The sequence below is a fragment of the Echiichthys vipera genome, assembly GCF_963691815.1.
Source record: "Echiichthys vipera genome assembly, chromosome: 19".
Lineage (NCBI taxonomy): Eukaryota > Metazoa > Chordata > Actinopteri > Perciformes > Trachinidae > Echiichthys > Echiichthys vipera.
Window position 1 is genome coordinate 10,226,243 of NC_139844.1, and position 21,959 is coordinate 10,248,201.

The window sequence follows — 21,959 nt, forward strand, 5'->3', positions numbered from 1 at the left end:
AACAATGTGTGTCTGTGCTTCCACCCATCTGGGGTCCGGTTGTGGGTTTAACAAACCAGCGAAGGGTGAAGAGTTTGTAGACTTTCTAGTGTGAACGGGGCCTCGGAGGAAGGCAGCTGCTCAGCTGTGGATACTGAAAGCTTGTTAAAACAGCACTGGGAAGCTTCATGGTTTCTTTTTATATATGAATGGTGGATGGACTTTGGGGAGTGGATTAGGTGTTGGATTTTTCTTTGGTTGTAAAGCGTCAATGACCAGCTCAGTTAAACTAACCATGTCTGCGAGTATATTGTCTATCTTTTCTTGGTGTTTAAAGCTTAAGCATTATTTTTTGGTCCCTTAGGGGAAGGGACACTCTACAATAAGCTGACAGACACACAGCTTATCGAGTAGTTATGGCTAACATGTTAGCAAAAAAGTTTTTTATTTACTCTAGTGTTGTTCTTGGCCAACTGATAAAAAAAAATAAAAGTCCAATTTTCATACACATTTTAACTCTGTTTTTTCTCCACCAACTCAAAACATCCGGGTCTTTAGCTGCTGTGTTCACAAGTCACTAACATTGTTAAGCGTACGGTGATTTGCCAGCTATAAAACCAAAACAATGATCTAAAGAAATGCTAAGGATTCATCCTCTGGGCACCATGAATGTCTGTAGAAGATTTAATGGAAATGGTCCGTGTATCTTTTGGTCGATCGATTTTCAATTCACAAACGGATATTAAAAAAACAAAAAATGAGTGGTTATTTGATTTTCATTTTAAAATACTAAAATCAAAATTGTTTATTTGATTTTTGTTTTCTAGTTATGATCACAAAAATTAAAATCACTAGAAGACAAACCATACACACCGGAAACTGCACCAGACGGGACCATACCAGCGAACGACCACTGATGAAACAGTGACGTACTGTAGATTACAGCCGTCCAACTTTGACAAAATAACTAATCACAACACATTTGTTACAGTTCTTCTAACTGTTCTTATTATTTCTATTTGTAATAGGTTTTGTTCAGAAATGCCACATTTCATGGCTTATTGTTGTTTGGAAGATTACAGCTAAGCTAATATAAGCTAAGGCAATGACAGAGCTTCTGTGGCCTTATAGCTAACGTTAATTATAGCTCTTAGTGTATCAATAAAGTATTATAGGTTGTCATTCTGTATTTCATCCATATAATAATAATATTGGTACTCGGTCACTGACGTTACCTGAATGTTCACCGTAGCTATGGCAACAACAACAAGCTAGCGTTTCAACAACAGTAAGCCATAAAGATAGATATGGGAGAATATCTATATATATAGAAGAATAAATCCCTCTCCTACAAAGCACCGTCCTCACAGCTGCTTTACTGTGGAAATCAAAACTTCCGGTCGGAGAATATGAAAAAAAAAGATGTTTTTTCGTTTATGTCTTCAAGTGATTTTAATTTTTATCATAACTACAAAACAAAAATCTAATAAAACACCTTATAATTCAATTTTGATTTTAGTATTTTAAAACGAAAATCAAATAGCCACTAATTTTTTGTTTTTTAATATCCGTTTGTGAATTGAAAATCAAATGACCAAAAGATACACGGACCGGGTAACACCTTCAATAGTTGCTTTAGATCTAAATGAATTTGGTTTATACAGCTGCTAATGTGGCTAAAGCTGTTAACTAAATCAGTCATGAATTGAGGCCCAGCAGTACCTAACCAGTGTGTTGGGGTTTTTCCTGCAGTATTATTTAGTTGGTAAGGCTGTGACACTGACAGTTGAGGCACTTACAGGATGTGGTGTTAAATACTCATGAACACACAAACAGTAACACATGCTATAGGGATAGAGTGCCACCTCGGCTGGCAGCTGCCTCTGTGGTCTTGGATGTGACATTAAGAGTCAAATTAAAGGTGGGATAAATGCCGATTCGCGGCTGATCCTCTTATAGCTTCATGGCAAAAACAGACTTGTGGTTTCAAACCTCATGGCTGAAAATTAGCAACAAATGGCGTTCACTCTCCTGCTTTGGAGGTTATTCCCCAGAGTTTGGAATTGAATCATATTTTGAAATAAAAACAAATGAGAAATAGTCGTATCCAAGCTGCTGATTGGTGGGAAGTGTTGTGCATAAACGTACCATAATTTTGCAGAAACCACAAATGAGAGGAATTTTACTCGCATTGATTGAGCGGTTTTTCAGCATGCAAACATCTGCACTGTAAAGACCCCTCAACATTGGTACCTTTTATTCCAGTCCAAAAAAATGATCTATTTCAAAACTGGTGTCTCTGGCTTGTGTCGTTCTGCTTCCTCTCTTTCGACCTCATTCACCCATGCAAAAATAACGTTTAACCACAACTTTTAGAGGTAAATTAAGCAGCGGATGCAGGGTGGGTAACCTCTAATTTTTTGCATTTTATATCCAAAGGCAAGATTACAGGCCCGACTATGTTAGAGGCTTCTGCTAAAAATATGCAAAGGAGAGGAAATGGGTGCGGTGAAACCTGTCGATGGTTGAGCTGCTTCTGTGTGTTGTTTGACATTTCTGCCCCCCCATGTGTGCTGTGTTGTGGTTATCGCTGAGGTCCGTAAAAGGATAAGTTTAGGTTGTGACTGTCGGATTATGGGGATGGATAGGTCTACCACTGTTAAAAATGGCATATTACAATAGTGCATTCACTCAAACCTGCAGTGAAACCTGATGTGGTGTAGAGATTTTTGTATAATAAGAACAAAATCTGAGTGAAAAACTAAACACAGAGTACTGCAGTATTAAGTGTGTTTTTAAGAGAGATTTATTTGATTATGCATGGAGCCACCAGTCCACGCTCCATTCATGGTCCACACAGGGACTCTAACTAGCGACCCTCCGGTTCTCAGTCAAGTCACCTATGTACTGACCTACTGCTGCCCACAAAATACATACAACTGAGGTATTTGTTGTTCTGTTTTGTCCTCAGGTGACAGAGGAGAAAGAGGGTACAAGGGGGAAAAGGGGGATCGAGGCGACCGAGGAGAGAAAACAGGTAAGAGCTGACATATTGATTAACAGTGTAAACAGGTGTAAAGAAATAAGTGACGTCCTTTAGTCCACAACAGCTTTCAAAAACAGCTAATGAGTGTCTTTGTGCACCGCTATTGACAGGACGACATTTTGGTTTGTGTCTTCCAAAATTTGTATGATGGTTATACGATTAATTTCCCAGCACTCTAAAGTTTGGCAATTGGATCTACTGTGTGAGTCCCTCCAACAAGGTCCCGCTAGCGCTGGTCTCTGCTCTCGTCTTGTTACTTCAGTTCAGTTTAGGTTCCTGTTGGTCGACAGATCCCCGGAAACGACAGTGCAGGTCTTCCTGAGTTGGAACAGTGTGAAGCTGTGGTGTAGTCTGAGTAGCATCTTCAAAAGCTAGTGTCTCTGTGTGGCATGCCGCTCCCCACACTCACATCTTTTATCACACACAGCGTAGCCACACCCCCATCAATCTCTCAAATGAAAAACAGCCCAAAAAGAAAGTAAAGAAAGAAAGAAACAGAGAAACTCTTCGACCTAACAATAATAATAGGTTGAAGAGAAGAGAAGAATCGCTCTCAATCATCACACCCACTATTGGTGTGTGGCGGTCACTGTATCTGCAAAGAGCCTCATATCTTGTTGTGTTTGGGACATTTCAGGGTGTCAACCTCTATAAGAACGTAGCAAACAGGTGCCAGATCATAAGCACACATCCAAAAGGAAGATACAAAAATGGCACAGCACCGAAAGATCGCAAATATAGCAAGGAGAAACCCGAAGTGGACAAAGCTCCAAAACAACGAGTGACTGTGGCGAGCAGCATAATCCTTCTTGAGCCAGGAGTAGGGCCCAACCGCATCCGACAAATCTTACTCATTCTGCCTTTAAATAAGACTAACATAGAATAGAGGAACATAGAATAACAACAAAACATTGCAAAGCTGGAAGGAATTTTTCACCATCATATTCCCCAAAAAAATAACATCCTGTATAAAATCCCCCGTCTCTCTTTTCCTCAAGTGACTCCATTAATGTGCTGCTTCGGGAGATGACCACACATGCATGCACACAGACTTACAGAGTCACTTAATCCATTGTGGTGCAATAGTAAAGTGAACACTGTCTGCTAAAAGATTCAACACTGAAATTAAGTGTTTTATGGACTTCATTGTGGAAAACCAAGTTGGAACAACTTATGTGACAGTATTATTCCCACTAATTAGTCTGGTAATAAACTTCTGTTTCAATTCCAGTGACACTGTTTTATATATTGTTTTCCACTGTCATCTCTTCCCACTAAACAGTTTTATATGAACAACAATAGAAATTCTTTTATTCTCATGCTGCTTTGATAAACTCACTGTAATTCAGTAATGCTCACAGACACAGAAAGCCAACTTTGACGATTCATTTGGAGTAATAAAGCTACAATTTTGAAGCTTTGTTCGATTTTTCAGACTGTTCAACACAACTTCCTCTGCGCACTGAATGTCATAATCTAATAATCATACTTATTTCCAAACTCTATTCTAACTATTGGCAAATGACACTTCAATGATCTCTGTGGAGGAGCCGCATTTGTTTCAACAGAAAATTGGGATACAAAACAGCACACAACCAGATAAAAGTATTAGAAATGAATGCAATTAAATGTTTATTGCACAAAGAATTACCCTTACTTACCGATCTTTGAAAGTTGTAATCAATACGGATAGAGGCATGTTGTCTCTAGCGGCCGCTTTGTTGATAAGATGTAACTGCAGGAGCCTCTGGGACTTCATCTCCCAGAGTTCCTTTGGAAACTGAACAGTGACGACTGTATGACGTCAGTAGATTTGCAGCTCTCGCCTGCAGAGATGTGGCATGATGTCTTCACATGCTCCAAACTGACAGGAGGTCTGAAGAGAGAAGGGGAACAACGTTTGATTTTAGCGCGGGAAAGTCCACAGACACTCGAATTTCTCAGCAAAGCAGCAAATACAGGCAATTTCATTAGTGGGTCATATGATCAATCACTGCTGTTTTCACTCACTCTTTGATAGATAGTAACTTAACAGACAATTAAAGAGATGAAAATCTTACGGACCACAACTTTAGCTACTTTTTTGTGTGTGATGAAAATTAACATCTACAAACTAACAAAAATACACAACCAACATTCAAAAACAGAACAAAAAAAGGCAACCACAAAAAGCCATACTAGACGGAGAAATAAATAAAATATTCCATCTTACAGTATATCCTTATAAGAAAAGTTCAGCAAAGAAAGAAATCATTTAAAAAAATGCTATGATATGTGAATTAATTTTCCTAATTAAAAGAGAAGAAGAGAATTTTGCTACAGTGGTGTGTTTAAGCAAACCTTGACCTGAAAAATGCTCTTTGGCTGAGGCAAGGTTGAGTGACACTTCTGTGATTCCCTAACTGTCAATCATTCAGTGAATTTATGATATACTCTTGTAAGTTTGGGAGGAGACATCAAATATCTCTTTTGGGTCTTGTGTTGAAAACCTTTGGGAACCCCAGCCCTAAACCATCTGGAGAAACAAGGAGCGCTGGAAGTCTTCCACTCCATAAGAATTATCCTCTTTGCTACTAACAATCATAAGAGTCTGCTGCAGACATTACTAACTGATTCAAAATCTGTTCATTTGAGAACAGATCGTAAAAGGGAGATTTAAACTGAAACAACTTTGATTTTTACAAAAACAATGTATGAAAAAGCCAAATAAAAAAAAGTAGATAAATGATATAAACTACTGTTAACGGTTACACAGTAACAGTAAAGAAACACGGCTGTAATAAAAGCACATTTATCGGTAAATATAATCCAAAGTTGACAATATGAGACCTAGGATTTACGAGCTGATGACTTTATGGGCCTCATACATCTCTGCCACACCTGATATCCTGTTCAAAGAGCTGTGGGAAGTTTAAAGGATCAGAAGATCTGCTTTTCCTTTCCACGTAATCTCACGTTTTCAAACACAACAAAGAACCACATGGCCTGGTGTACATCAAAAGGACTTGAAAACCATTTTATAAGTATACATATTTCCTGTAAGGGTAAGCTGAAACCTCGTACAAAACCACCAATCTGGGTTCAGGTAGAAAGAGAAAAAACATTAATGACCCCCAAAACCACAGACGTCTCATTTTTTGTTTTTCTTCCTTTGTTACATCATGATGGTGGTTCTCCATGTGATGAGAGATGTGGTGGTGTTCACATCAAATAGTCTTCCACCATCTGAGTGCTGTTTCTGGCCGTTACAGAACCGTCAAAGATGGGTTCTTTCCTCACATCATTGAGAAGACACGGATCTTTGAGGTTTCAGAGAAAGAAAGACAGACTGGGACCACATGCTGCTGGCTGTCAGAAATATTGAGTCCCAGTGTCATGCACTTTTCTTGTCACAAACCTCATGTGTCTAACTTATCCTTTGATGCATGACTGGGATCTTTTCACAGTTCAAAGCATACAGAGCATACCTGTATAATCACTTACCAGAACGAGTGACCCAAGACCACTAAGTTTTGTCTTTGGGAGAAAAAAAAGGGCATTCATCCGCACATGTTGGGTGTTGACACAATATGAACCTGCCATACAGGACGTTGTGTCACTGAAAGGATCAGAGTCTTCAGTTCTTTATGAAAGCCTCAGCAGTATTTCTGAGTAAAAAGAAAAAAAAAGAGCAAATGGGCCCCAGATGTAGTCATTTGTCGGAGTCAAACTCTGACTTACACAACAAAATTGAACAAAAACGTATTTTTCAAACATGTGTACATAGTCTTTAGTACATATAGTTATGATTTCTCTGACAATTTTTACCATGTAAAGCCTATAAATGGCCAATCTCTGAAGATTAGTCTCTGGGGGTAACAGCTAATATATCTGGCTGTCCGATGTAGTCAGCGGATATCCAGGCCAAGACTTCCTCTTCCAAGCTGCCGTCATTATTTACGGTCTGATTAGCAACTTGAGACGCAATAACGAAGTTGAGCGATGGCGTCTCTATTAACAGATATCTGAATATGAATGCAGATTAAATAATAACAAAAAGCTAAATTGTCGTCAGACGATAGTCAGTGGTTGGTGTAATTGCGTGAGGGCCAATGCTTTCTGCCTTGTTTGCTCTCCACACTGACTGTTTACCTGCATGCAACCAAAGCCTGCTCAAACGTGATTGATAAATACTAGTCTGACTACAAATGGAAACCAGGCCGCTTCCGCTGCTTAAATCTTATCCCATTGCCAACAGATTCTGCTTTCACATGCATAATATGTTTATAGAGATTAATAAATGGCTAAACTTCAATTTGGCTGAAAACCAATAACGTTTGCTATACCCTCCTGCCATGCATTATGTTCTTGCGTGGCACATACAGTTTCCAGGGGGGGTTTGGCACATGGCAGCATGAAAATACGCTTTATACCGAAATCTCTTTAGCCAACTTCTTGGTTCACAGAGGAGGTACATTGACTCTATTTATTTTTCTAGTAATCCAAAGGATGCATAAAATTAAAAAATGTTGTTTAAAATCTTTATATGAATTGTAACCTCCCTTCATGTTTTACATTTTGAGAGCTGGGTCTTATTGGCAATGTTATCCCAAAAATAATAGAGTATAATTTTTTCCCATGTGTATGTTACTCATAACAAAACACCACATTTTTCATATTTGGGGCATTTTGCGTAATTTTCATTTGACAGTTGACGTATTACAAGAGAGATTGGAAGCGATGCACTTACACACACACACAGACACACACACACACACACACAGCTCTTGCCTTCATAGCTGACAGTTTGATCTCGGGGGTCCAACTTTAAGTGTTGTAGGTTTAATGTTTGATGAGTTGTTTTTATACTGGACCAGTGCTGCAGCTACAGGGATCCAAATATAAATGATTTCAGCTTCGAGCTCAAGAAAAACATCATGTTATTATTATAATTATATGGAGGTACTCCTGAAGCCAAGCTAAAAGCTCTAGTGGATGTCACACTCCAACATCAGTACTGAGGAACACAATCAGAAATTAATCAATAAATATTTACTTTCTACTCTTAAGTTCCCATGTGTGTTCACATCCCTTTAAAATACTTTGTTTTATTTGCTGAATTCAATTATCTTTTATACGGAACAGAACAACCCAGCTCCCCCACAGTCTAGGTTAATATAATTGATACCTTTCAAATTTCATGCACACAGTTAAGCAAACACACATGCGGACACACTTTAAAACAGTGAGGTAAGTCTTTCATTTTTATTTTATCTTCAGAATCCCAGTTTTACCCTCATCGACTTGTACATGATGTGAATCTTACTTTACGGAGCTTTAGAGGTATTGTTTGTTCAGAGCCTAGCTAGCTGTATGCCCCTGCTTCCAGTCTTTATGCCAAGCTAACCAGTTTTTCGGCTGAAGAACAGATTTGTGAGTGGTGTCTATCCATGTAGTTCTCAGCAAGAAGGTAAATAAACATATTTCTGTGCTTTAATACATTACAGTAGAAACACCGTATTGACAAACACTGTAACTGTCACCTCTTGATAATCAGAATATGTCAATGAAGAGCAATCCATATAGAGTTTCTCAAGCTTATGAAAAGAGAGGCCTCAAAACAAACTAACAACAGTAAAGTCCCCCACACAAATTTGTGAATACTTTTTAATGGATATTTTTACATGGATTTTTTATTTTTTTAAACTAGTGCTTTAAAAACAAAGACCGCACAAGAGGCACAAACTGGTTTTCAAATTCACTTGTATGGCCGCCAAAGTTTGAGTGTGCATGAACACTGACCAAGAAAATCAAATTAGGAGCAAACAATTACGCTAAACGGGAAGGGAAAACATGACAAGACGAAGGGAGCATCAATGTGAAAGACAATAACATCTGACATTCAAGGAGAACATTTTCTGAGCAGATGGAGCTGGTTAGCTGTTGTCCTAAAGCCGTTCAGTCCAGTCCCCTTTCTGCCTGCCAGATAAACATTAGCAATACGCAATCGCTCCATGTTCTGGCCTTCTTCAGGTATTGACAGTCTGGTGCTCCCCCGGCCTCTGAGGCTTGAACCACTTGGACGACCACCAACACTTGGAGCTCACTCGTCTAGTTTTCCCTGGACAAAAACAGTCATTATGTCTCATGCACAGGAAAAGATACAAGGCTTGTTATGACATGTCAAATTTTGTCCAAATTAGTGAGTTTAGGGTGAAACGCTTTGTTGGTTGTCCAAGGTGAACATGGGAGCTGTCAGACTGTGAAGAGACAGTATAAGTTGGAAACCAGGATCCTTGACTTTATATTACTTAAAGCAGTATTGGCTTTCACTGCTTTTCTTTCTCATGGGTTTTTATTGTGCACAAGCTTTTTGGGGGGAAACGCATTAACTACATAAACTTAAAGTTATTCCTTAAATTCAGCTTATTTTACTTTTTTGGCTTATTTTCCACCACAGGAATATCAGCAAAATGTATTTTCTATTTGTGGTTTTGACGTGGATATTTTTCTTTAACAATAGTTGTGAACCATGCAGGGTGAAACAAGCATAAAATGTTTTCACCAAACAATGGGCTACCCTTAGATACGGTTGCTATGTCTGTTAATCTCCCTGTGCTCGTATAACACAGATTTTTTTTAAACAAAATGTCCTTTAATTGAGACATGGTTCACTAAAGATTCTTGCCTGCAGCGGTTGATTTTGCTGTCTGAAATCACAACTGTTGCTGGCAGATTTATTCAGCTGTAGCTAGTGAGCTAACTAAGCTACATGTAATGTTAGCTTCCTGAGTTAGTTTAAAACAATATCTCCGGTTGACGTTGTAATGTTTTCAACAGACTTCATTTATCACACATTTCCGGTGTAAGGGGTCTCAAAAGACTGAAGCTAACAGCTGTTTATCCGTGTAGGCAGTAAGTATTGTAAGCAAAGAAACATTGGTTTTGTAGAGCTACTTAGCTTTAGCATTATAGCGACATCATTCTGGTTTGGATACTTTGCAAAGCAGAGGTTATATTTAGGCAATAGGCCTACTTTATAGTTTGTATTTTAACTATTTCAAGAGAAAAGGCTTTGAGAATAATGATTTGCTTGGCAGACATTCAATCTCAGGTATGGGATTGTAGAGCTATTTCTATGAACGCTGCTAACGTTAGCCTAAACTGTTATATAGCATCCAGAACAGTCTTCTAGACAGTGGAGAATTACAGCTGATAATAATTTAACTGAAAACGCCACAAAATAATGACACATTCCCAAATGATGTCCATTGGGCATGGAAATATAACTATGTTAGCATTACTACTGTAGGCTAGGTATCTAGTTTCGTTTTTGAAAGGTTAAAAACTGAGACACCACCCTTCAAACTCTTTAAATACTTGATCGGACAACTGGTGTTTGGTTTGGTGAATTGTGAATTAATGCTGTTGGGTGAAAAAATGTTTTCTCTAAGATGCCAATGTTTTGAAATTTGGCTTTATCCAACGGGTTTTAATAGTATGTTATGAGCCGAGGATAGTAGAAAATGTTGGCTCTGACCATAACCATTCTGAAAGTATTTAAATTTAAATTGAAAGCATGAAACGTTTTCGCCCAAAAGAACAAAAGTAATTGTCTCTATTGTTGGGAAGGTACATGCCTTCCAACATCTCTGCTAAAAAAAATTAATTGATTGATTCAATTTAACATTCTCGTAATGCATTTTCATGATTTCTACCAATGTTTCTGGCAAAATAAATCAAATTCACTTCCACCAGATTAACATAATTCTCCACAACTCCACTATGTCGCAGTTTTTTCATGTCAGAGATACGAATGCCTGTGAAGTTTGCTTGTATGGTTCTAATTATCTCTGAGGAGTAAAGTCTGCATGTGCTGCCTCCATCGGGAGCCGTTCATCTCCTTCCTCCTCCTCTTCTACTCAGAGTCTCTCATTTGCACAACGGGGAGCCTCAAATGAGCCTCACTTTACAGTGATGAGGGAGAAAAGACAGATAGAGTAAGATAGATGTGAAAAAATGGTGAGTCATGTCTCAAAGGTATTAAAACGTGAACACGAAGATTAGAACAATACGACACTGATGATGGCCTTTGATTTCATATGTGATATAAAGTTTGCTTTATTCTAGTTTTTTCACATGCCAAAACAAAAGTGAAAAGTAATGAAGTACATTTACTCAAGTATTCTACTTAAGTACAATTATAATTTATTTTAGTGTTTCTTTATACTTCTGCTGCACTTTCTCCTCCACTGCATTTATTTCACAACTTTAGTTGCTTTGCGTATTCACACTTATAATGAAAAATATAATCAACAAATAAGTGATTGTGTATTATTGTGGCTTATTGATGAGGCTTTCACAAGCTACCCGGAAGTATATTAAAAAAAAAATAAACCCCACTTTAACCAGCTGCAACATTAAAGTAATGTGCACATTAATGAATCACTAATTATAATCGAATAATATATGGTAAATTATTCTGAAATGGTTCACTCTGCATAATAAGAACTTTTACTTTTTGCACTTTAAGTATATTTTAATGCTCATACTTTTGTACTTTTCATTTTTAATGCAGAACTTTTATTTGTAACAGATTATTTATACACCGTGGTATTGCTACTTGTACTTGAGTAAAAGATCTGAGTACTTTTTGCACCACTGGAAAAAAAAGTATTTTTTAGCCAAGACTGACAAAGAGTAATCAAAGAGTATCCTGATTTAAAACATGCTGTTTGGCAACATTTGAAGTTAGCACCGTTGTCTCGTAGCAAAGTCCAGGGACCAGTCTACTTCTTTAAGGTTAGTTAAATTTATTTTATTTGTTTTTTACAGTTTTTTAAGAAGCCTAGAAATACCACAGAAGATAAACAACTGGTCACCTGTGCATTCATATAAATGTTATACTGGTGGAAATACATGTCAGTTCATACAGCAACAGATCAGTAATCATTTCAAAGTCATAAACACAATCCAGAATTTATCAACCGATTTCCTTCTTCTTCTTCTTCTTTTTAATTGTTTTGAAAACAAAAAGAGAACAACAGATAATAAATTTGACTGAATTATGATATAACGTAGTTAACACAAACCTGACTAAGTAGATACAAATAAATAGAGGTTAAAGTTGTAGGCAATAAGGAGTCTTGATGGAGAAAAAAGTCATTCTCGCAGCACTTATATTAGTCATAATATCTATCCAGTTAGACATTTAACAGCTATTTTGCTTGCTGATAATAATGTCTTAAAAAGATATTTGTCTGCCTAAAAATAATAAATGAGCTGCCTTACTGCCAACATTGATTGTAGAGGAAGAATAATTCAGTCATTATTATCGTTCCTATATCGCTTTACAGTCCAAAGAAAAGCTAGTTTCTTGGTGAAATGGAATTTGTTGTGTCAACAAACCAGTATAGCCACCATTACTGGCCGTTATATCCAAATAAAATCCCATTTTAATACTAGTTTAATCAGTTCAGCTGATTAGGAGAGAAGTGTGCAGTGTTTGTCTGCAGCAACAAGATACATTCAGCTAAATTTAGTTTGATTTGAGTGATTAGAAGACTTGCAATGGGGGTAACTCCATACCACCAAAAAATAAATGACTATTTAGCAAAAATATGCTTCAAGTCTGTGGAAAGATGTTTTTCTGCTGTTGTTGGAGTAGATTTTTGTCTGGTGTTTCATTTAAGGATATTTAGAAATAAAGTATCCTGTTCAAAAAAGTAGTTAGTAGTTAAGATATATTTATTACTGTGATACTTCTTCATGCCAGCAGAGTCTGCCAGCTTTTACCCAACTTCACAGGAATTTAAAAAAGACGGACTGTTTTGTAGTTGACGAGAGAACAAATAGTTTCAACATCTGTTTCAGGTAATTGAGTATTCAATTACTCACTCTTTGTTGAAAACTAAGAATGTGCTATTTTAGCACACACTACTTTCCTCTCTTTCAGCCTCTTTCAGTGTTGTCTAGAAGAAAGAGCGGAGGTTAAAGGTACGCATTGCTGTTTTTAATTAGATGCTTCTCTGCAAGAATATGATGCAAATATGTGCAGCAGATATGACAGTATAATGTTATGGTAGGTATTAAATTATGATGGGCTAGTGAGTGCAAAGTACTTGACTGTCTAATAAGAGTCAAATGGTTAACCGTTAAAATTTATGATGGTCTGATGAGACTAATATCCTGTCGAGATAATGTTTCTGGCTTTACTCTGCCGCACTTTATCAACAGTCTCAGTCAGCAAGCAGTGTGTGTGTGCGTGCGTGCGTGCGTGCGTGCGTGTGTGCGTGCGTGTGTGCGTGCATGCGTGTGTGTGTGTGTGCGTGCGTGCTGTTTACCTCTCTCATTTTCTCTCTGTGCTCTGGAAGGTGATAAATCAAGTCAATTATACGAGTACAGCTGCTGCATAGTTTCGGGAATACGAGATCTACTGTGGATCCACAAAGTCTGCTAATACAAACAAACACATGCATGCACACACACACACACACACACACACACACACACACGTAGGTGCCTTCTTGCATGCTTGCAAGTTCTTTAGCAAGGCATTCAAACCCTGACATTTTAAAAGTTATTATATTTTATTGTTGAATTGTTTACATATGCATATTACTTTACATATATTACATATATGTATGTATATATATATCTATAAATATATATACATACATATACATATATATATACATATATACATATACATATATATATATACATATATACATATATATATATTACTGTGTGTATATATATATTACTGTGTGTATATATATATATACATGTATATATATATATATATATACATATACAATAATATATTACTGTGTGTGTATATATATATATACACACACCCATTTCATTGACTAAATACGCGCTAGAAAGCCTTCATCTTTTGTTCAGAAACAGCTACTTATCACAGGTAACCGGGGCAACTTCCTTCTCATTCATCTCCACAGCGCTTTACACAGTCGGACGCTCAGCTTCTACTGACTTCAATGGGGAAGCGTAGAGCAGGTTGTTCCACTGCAGCCAAACTAGACGCTCATTGGATAAATGCTGGACTTTGTCCCACCCATCGGACGCTCAGCGTCTCTGGGGGTCTGTGGCACAGTGGGCTGGCCCGGACGCTCAGCTTCTGCATGATGATTTGATGAGCTGTCTGAGGTGGAATCTTTTTTGATTGACAGCTAAATGAGCGAATCAGCGATCTTGAAGAATAAACAGCCAGCGGAGCATTTTCCCAGTTTTTTATTCCGTTGTTCTGAACTGATCCGGAGACTTTACCGATCCCCAGCGACTTTGTCTTTGTTAAGAACGACTAGCGTTGTGTTTGGCAACTCTGTTCTGTCACTCTGTGGTTTCTTACCCCAACGAGCAGCAGCAGCTGTGGAGCTCCCCCCCCCCGTCACTCACACTCACAGGCGGCCACACTTCACAGTAGCCTGGCGCAGCAGCTCCAGCTGTGCCAAGGCCGTTTAAGCAGCCTAGCTCTGCTGCCATTGAGAGGACACTGGTCAAGTCCCTGGAAAAGACGCCTAGTTGGTACAACAAGGTCACAGATCATTTTCTTGAAAAGGAACGAAGGGTAGAATTTACATATAAATAAACAAACACATTCATGATGTAGGCCGGAAAAATGAGCTTCCTCTCCTTGAAAGACCAGCAGCTGACACAGATATATATATGTATGTTTTCGACTCTGACCTGCGCCCCTTTGCTGCAGGTCTCCCCCTCTCTCTCTCACCCCAGTTCCTGTCTGTCCTTTATAATACATGCTCGGAAAACTGCCAAAAAAATAATCTTTAAAAAGAATAAAGAAACTTATTAAATCAACTTTACTATTTAACAAATAGTTCAGTTGGTACATATGGAGAAGTTTCAATAAGCGCTAAGTGGAGTAAGTAGTGAAAAAGTTGCACGCCCTCGGATGGTGCTCCTGCCAGAGTCCTGTCGGCTCCTGCGATGCGCACCAGGTGTAAGGGCCCATTCATTGCTGCCTGCCGCTTTAGTTACGCTTAATAATTCATGCTGCTAACACCTCTGTGTTACTTCCAGTCACGTTTTTGTATTTAATTATTTGTTTTCTCTCAATAGTAATTGAATGACTGCACCAATTATTTCTTATACAAGTAATAGTTTTCATTACTTTCATTTGCTTCAGTTCTCTTATTATTGCACACATTATTATATTATTTTAGTGTTGCTGTGGCACAATGTAGCTGTCAAATTTCATCTTTGTTGTATCCATTATAGAAAGTAAGTATTGGAACAATAAAATATGTTTTATTTTCACCTCAACAGGCCTTAAAGTCAAGGAATACAAGTCACTTTTTATCTTTAGGCAAAGAGAGTTAAATGAAGAAAAGCCTGTATTCCATTTGACAGAAATCTTTTTCTTATCAATAAAGTCTGTATTTCCAAGCTCCATTGCCTCAACACCTGTAATGTTGTTGAACCCATACGAAAAGTGTGAAGACAACAAGTTGTGGTTTTACGACTAACTTGTTAGCAGGACCAGTAACTTTCTGGAGTTCTGTCCAACAAGGGTAAATGCTTACAGATGCATGAACTTTCAAATAAGCAAGATGTGAATATCAAAATCTTTCAACCGGTACGCTGTCTAATTAACCAGATTATTACCAGACTATTTTGTCATTATGTTCAGATGATGATCAGCAATCACTGAAAAATTACTTTTGGACAGAACTTCAAATCCAAATTCCTGTAACCCCAAACTTTTTACAAGGGGGTTCACATAAGAGGAAAAAAGAAAAAGTCCCCTCGCTCAGGAATAATTGTATTTATTTTGCCCATTTGAATCAAAGACTATTTCTGTGGTTTATGGAAAGAGAAAAAAAATCTGTTGCAGCATGTTGAAAACAACCTATTCATCTCTGTTAGTTTTCATATTGGTTTGATTTCCAGGGCTTCATTAAACTCATAAACACTCCCAATGAAAATAATCTGCTCAGTGTGAGTTCAAAGTCGTTCCAAAAAGCGCCAAATAAAAGAGTCATACGTTCTTTCAGTGTTGTCGTGTTGGAATAAATAAAACAGACTCAGTATTTCTGCACACAGGAACATGATGCTGTTCGCTACAAACATTTTCTTGCATCGAGGTTCATATCAGTCTGCCATTTATAGAAGGAAATGTGTGGAAATGCTAGTTCATATGTGTGTTTATGTACACAGGTGATTATGTAAATGTATCGTGTGTGTGTGTGTGTTGCAGTGGAGGAAACCCTGGTTCGGCTGGTGAACGGATCAGGTCTTCATGAAGGTCGTGTGGAAGTTTTCCACGAACGCCGCTGGGGGACGGTGTGTGACGATGTCTGGGATAAAAAGGATGGAGACGTGGTGTGTAGGATGCTGGGATACCGAGAAGCTGCTGAGGTCCATAAGACTGGACGCTTCGGACAGGGTATGAGATGGTCAACACACACACACAAACACACACACACGCACGTTGTTTTTCCACTATTGCATTTTCCAGGTTTGCTTTCCAGCCAACCGTGCAGCCATTTCATTCAACTTCTGTCTGTGTGATTATAAACTCACAAAGACTTAAAACCCGCTTTAGATACTTAGACCTGGTGTGAGACTTGCAAATTTAGCAAAATACCTCATATGTGTATATTTAAAACCCCTCACACAGGGATTTTGTTGAAAATGGAGTCGGTCGAAAACGTAGTTGCACGGATCCATTAGAGTCTATGCAACATAAATTTTGTCACACTGCTCATGTCTGTAAAGATGTCTGTGGTGCACCGCCCGAACTTCATAGCCTTAAAGACTGTGCACACCTGTGTGCGTACTGTTTTGGAGTGCATCGGGGCTTTTAATTATTCAGCGATAATGTAAGTTGGACACTTCAAAGCACAGTATGACAACTGTGATCATCTGATTCAGAGATGTTTTTTGCTCCGTGGATGTTTAGGAGTTAATCGATAAACGTGGTTGAACTTACTTTGATTCAGCTGTCTTCAAAGTAAACACACATAAAAGTATATTTTGAGTCTGAATTTATAGTTACTTCCCTTTTAAACTCCTTCTTTATGGGTCAATGGTCGTTTTGTGGAATAAAGAACATCTCAATCACGGCAGGAAATGAGTAAAGGTTTGTTTGCCCACAGCTCATATCCGTGGTGAGGTTTACTGATGGAAGCAGTTCTGATTTTTACTAACTCTACTGTTTTTTTTGCTGTTGAGTAGTTTTACCTGAACGGTGCCCTAAAATGCTGCAGGGATTAATATTAACTTTTTATGGGGAAAGACATGTGAGCCAGATGTCGTCAAGACAGAGCCTCAGAGGTCACATCCATCTCTCTCTTTCTCTCATTTTATTTCATTCAACAAGTCAACCTTACATCATTCAGAGTCTCTGTCCAGGCACAGTTGTTACCATTAGGTCTGGAAAATTGGGGGAAAACATGCCTTTGTTCCAGGGGACGACCTCCAGAAAACAGCAGCGACTACCATCACGGCTGGATTCAATTAAAAACAATCTGGAATTCAAATGAATCTTTTCAGACCAGTCACCTCCCTTTAACTTTGTTAAATTCAGGACCTCTTTTAAAGCTTTCAAGGCATTTCTCAGACACAGATTGCCTTCCAACATTAATGACGTTATATCTAAATATTTATGTATACGTGCCACAGCATCATTTGACAGACACGTTCGTCCAGTGCAACTTGTATTTTTTTGTTATTGTACATATTTTGGGAGCAAATTGGGATTCAAGACATCTACGTTTTAGATATCTATAACAGCGACGACAAAATGCCGTTCACTGTGGAGACGAGGATCCCTTTATGAGCCAGAGTACGAAGAAACAGACGTAGACTGAACGACAGGGAAAACTTCTGTGGAAACTGGAAAAGAGTCTCTCTGACAGCAAGATAAAGCAGCAGAAATATTTTAAATATAACATATACATATATGCATATATATATATATATATATATATATATATATATATATATATATATATATATATATATATTTAAACTAAAATTGATTTTTTTAGGTGGCTTAAATACATTTAGAGTGCTGCCCAAGTCCACAGCAGCTTCCTGTCTGCCGTTATCTACTGTAGATTGCACACTGACTACAACCCCACTTTATAATAGCAGAACTATCCCTTTAAGAGGACAAATAACAACTATAAAACAAAAACAAAAGAGAAGAGCATTTAAGTGTCTGCAGTCATCTGCAGCTGCTCCAGCAACATTTTGGTCACCTGTCCAGTCAATTTTATTTATACAGCCCAATGTCACAAATCACACATTTGCCTAAAGTGGTTTTACAACAAAATCAGCCCGAAAAGATGATGAATAGTAGCTTTCTCTGCATAGGTGAACAATGATTTATATCACCCATGAGTTTGTCCAACCTAATCAGTGAGGAAACACAGACATCATCCTTCAAGGAGAGTCAGTTACAGAGAGACAGGTTTTCTGCAGATAACATTGGCTTTTTTTGTCAGCACACTTTTTCAAACAGCCTTTTAATCCTTCAAATCACTCTGAAATTGAGTGACTCTTTTCAAAATCTCCCCCTTGGTGTTCCCCTTCAAATCCCACTCAGTGTTTGTGGTGATCAAACACTTATTTGTGAGTGTGTCATAATTTTAATGCGAGCGGTGCAAACATTGCAGTAAAAGTGTGTTGAGCTCCAGTGTAAACAGTTTAAAGGTCCGTGTCCATTTAAGCAAACCCTGAGAAGGCACAGCAGCCGAACAGCTGGGGCTCATGTATTCCCCGGTGAATACCTCATTCCCATCCTGTGCACGCCTGCACGGAGACACGTGCGCCTGGTGTTTCATGTTGCTTTGAAGATGTCAAATCTGCAGCCAGTTCCTCTTTTGTTCTGTTACGTTGTGAAGCAAAGCAGGAATGTTGGAAGCATATGGTTTGATTGAGATGCTGATTTTTGCGGATGCAGATATCTGCCTTTATATGCAACATTTTGAACAGATTTTGCAGAAGATTGATTTGTGGACAATTCAATATGTTATATCTCCTTGTCCTGGGAGAAGTTTATTTTATTTTATATTTGTTTTCTTATCTAATTTGAAGGTCTAACGCTTGAGAGAGCCATGTGTTGTATAGACTGAAAACAGTTTGAAGCACATTTTTGATTTCAAGTCAACCTACAGTTTATGAATCTGGGTTTCGTCCGAGAGTTTATGTGTCCATTGATGATATAAAGTTTTCAAACCGACTTTTTCCTGCTACAGTTGTTCTAATTGACCTCAAACGTGGTTTAAATACAAAAACAAGCCAAGCTTAAACTGGCAGGATTGGAAACAAACCAATTCCCTATAGTCAGCAGTTTAGGGAATGTATTTCAAACAGTAAATCTTTCCAACACACATATTATCAAGCCTCAGCCCAGTGTGGCACCAGAGCTGCAGAGACACTTGTCTCTGCAAAAAAGCTTTAATGGAACAAACACAACTGTGATATGCAGTCCCAGCGAGAGTTCAGGCCACGTTTCTCTGGTGCATGGTTCATGAAGCCTCTCTGATATTTCTGTTTGGGGTCGATGGGGTTGAATTTTCACGAATGTGCTTTCAACAGAAATACTTAATTTGCTAGCACGGTGAGACCGTAGACAGATTCCTGGAAGGCTGCAAGATTTATTATTACAGTTTTTTTTGTGTGTGATGTATTTGTGTTTTGGAGTAAATGTGATTTTAAAATCTGGAAGGCTATTCTGACATTGTTTGAATACCGATTAAATCACTGTAGGCTGCCAGGTCAAATGTCAACACGCTCGCCAAGCTGGTCGACCGAGCTCAAACTGAACAAAGAGAAGGAAGCTAAAGAGCTAAAGCTTTGAAACAACAAATGCTGCCTCATGTGGACGTACTGGATGCTAATGCTGGTGTTGCTAACTTTCAACAAACAAAAGTTAGTTAATCCTTTATTTACATCCAGTAGGTAGTGACAAGGAAGATCTCTTTTGTCCTGTACATAAGAGTAACTCATTCAGTATGTAAGCATAGACAAATATCAGTTCCACATTAAGGAAAACAATAAAAAATCAGCTTATTATGATAATTTAAAATGCTCCTTGGATTCTTTGTTTGATCACTTTAAGATCAAACAATCAAACTTGGATAAAAAGAAAATTACAGTGCAGCTCCCTTCTGTTTTTACAGAACTTTGCAACCTCTTGCTCTGTGTTGAGTTATTTCTGCTTACACATAAATTAAGGAAAAGGGACTCAAGAATTAAAAAATGGGCTCCATGTTCTGTTCCACAAATCACAAACAGCAATCATTTTTTCAAACGGTCCTCACGGGGCGATAATTCACTCTCCCGTTGTCTTGATCTTGAGAGCGCCTTGAACTCTCTGCCAGTTATAAGAGGAAATAATGGAAGTGGAAGATTAAGAGGTTCAAATTATTTAAGTTTGGACTCATGAGAGCTGCTGGCCCCAAGCTCAACTAGTGCATTTGATTATACTTCTCTGTTTAATGTGAATTTTGATTTTGTGCTTTCAATCTTCCTCGTCCGTGACTTCACTGACACGACAATCCTCCTGTGTTTCTTCAAATAAAGTTAAACAGTGAGGATTTAGGGCAGCAGAGATGACAGGTACGATTCAGCCTCTCTTCCCACCTGCAGCACATAAACGCTTTTAGTCATGTATCCTTAAACTGCATTATCCGCACGTGAGTACAACCAAATGGTTTCACTCGTGTTCCCTCACAGCTGAGGACCAAACTCCTCCGAGCCTCTAAAAACTGTTGCAAAACTGAACTGAAGGGACTTTCCTGAAACCCTCCAGCCACTCCTGGTTTTTAGAAACAGGAACCAAAGTTTTATAGCAAAACGATGCTGCCAAAAGCTCTTCTTACGAGTTGGAACGAATGTGTATTATTACCGGATAATATTATCTGATCAGCAATCCTGTGAGGAGTACTTGCTGACTCAATCAGAAGACTCGTATATGCACACTCATAACGATGACTTTTTACGATTTAGGTCTCTGAATCTAATAAAACTTGCCTTTAGGCCCTTTTACCTTTAACCTTCTAACTTCTAGGCAAAGACGAGCATGTGCCTTCCTGATAAATTATTACATTATTTCTGTCCTGGAAGGGGGGGATCCCTCCTCGCGTTCCACTCATAATCCCACGCCACTCGCTGCAAAAAAAAGAAAAAACATGCGCTGTGTTGAGGGGAATCCAGCCATCTTTATGTACTGCTGCGCTGCAATAATAGAGACGAGCTCATACAGGCGACAACTTTTTAAAGATTCTGCCCTGCGCTCCATCCAAAACCCTTGCACTCCCTGCTTGCTCACGTCTCCGCTCACATGCTCTGTTATCAGTTGAAAGGACCCTTAAGGTGACATGAAGTTTTTATTTTTGTTAACTATGAGCTGGAGTGAGGAGCCTGTGGACATCTACATGCATGTTCCTACTTTATTTGTTTTGTTTTTTATTTTTATCATTATCATTATTATTCTTTTTTATTATTATGTTATCTTCTTTGTATTTATTTATTATTATTTATGGTTAATTTATTTTTATTAAATTCTCCTTTTCTCAGGGTTAGGGTTTGGTGGGGACTAATAAAAATATTATTAAAAATTAGAGGGGAGTGGTTTGGATCTTTAATGATTCTTCTTACCTTATTCTTGCAGCGCCTTTATGACCTAAACATTATTTACGGCACTCTCATACATCAGCTGGTGATTAACAAGCACCTCCAGCAGCCAACATGTTCACTCTCTTTGGCTGCAGTTGCATCGTTTGGACCGAGGACATGAACAAGAGGGAAAGTGATGCATGAACGAGCCATCAGAGGGAACGCTGAACTTGGACCGCTGGTGTCGAAGTCCAGATGTGATTTTTGATCTTTTATAATGATGAAGAAAACTTAGGAAGTTACTTCATTTTTTTTCCCATTTGTTGCATACCACATTTGTACT

At 38.3% G+C, this 21,959-nt stretch overlaps 1 protein-coding gene across 2 annotated transcripts in view; it reads left to right on the forward strand.

Annotated features, from left to right (window-relative positions):
• scara5 (scavenger receptor class A, member 5 (putative)) overlaps nt 1-21,959 on the forward strand; it is an 86,884-nt gene that overhangs the window by 57,494 nt on the left and 7,431 nt on the right. For both annotated transcript variants that reach the window (XM_083934267.1, XM_083934266.1), the window contains 2 exons: nt 2,951-3,016; nt 16,245-16,433. In XM_083934267.1, coding sequence (XP_083790393.1) covers nt 2,951-3,016; nt 16,245-16,433 — 255 coding nt within the window. The remainder of the gene's footprint in view (nt 1-2,950; nt 3,017-16,244; nt 16,434-21,959) is intronic.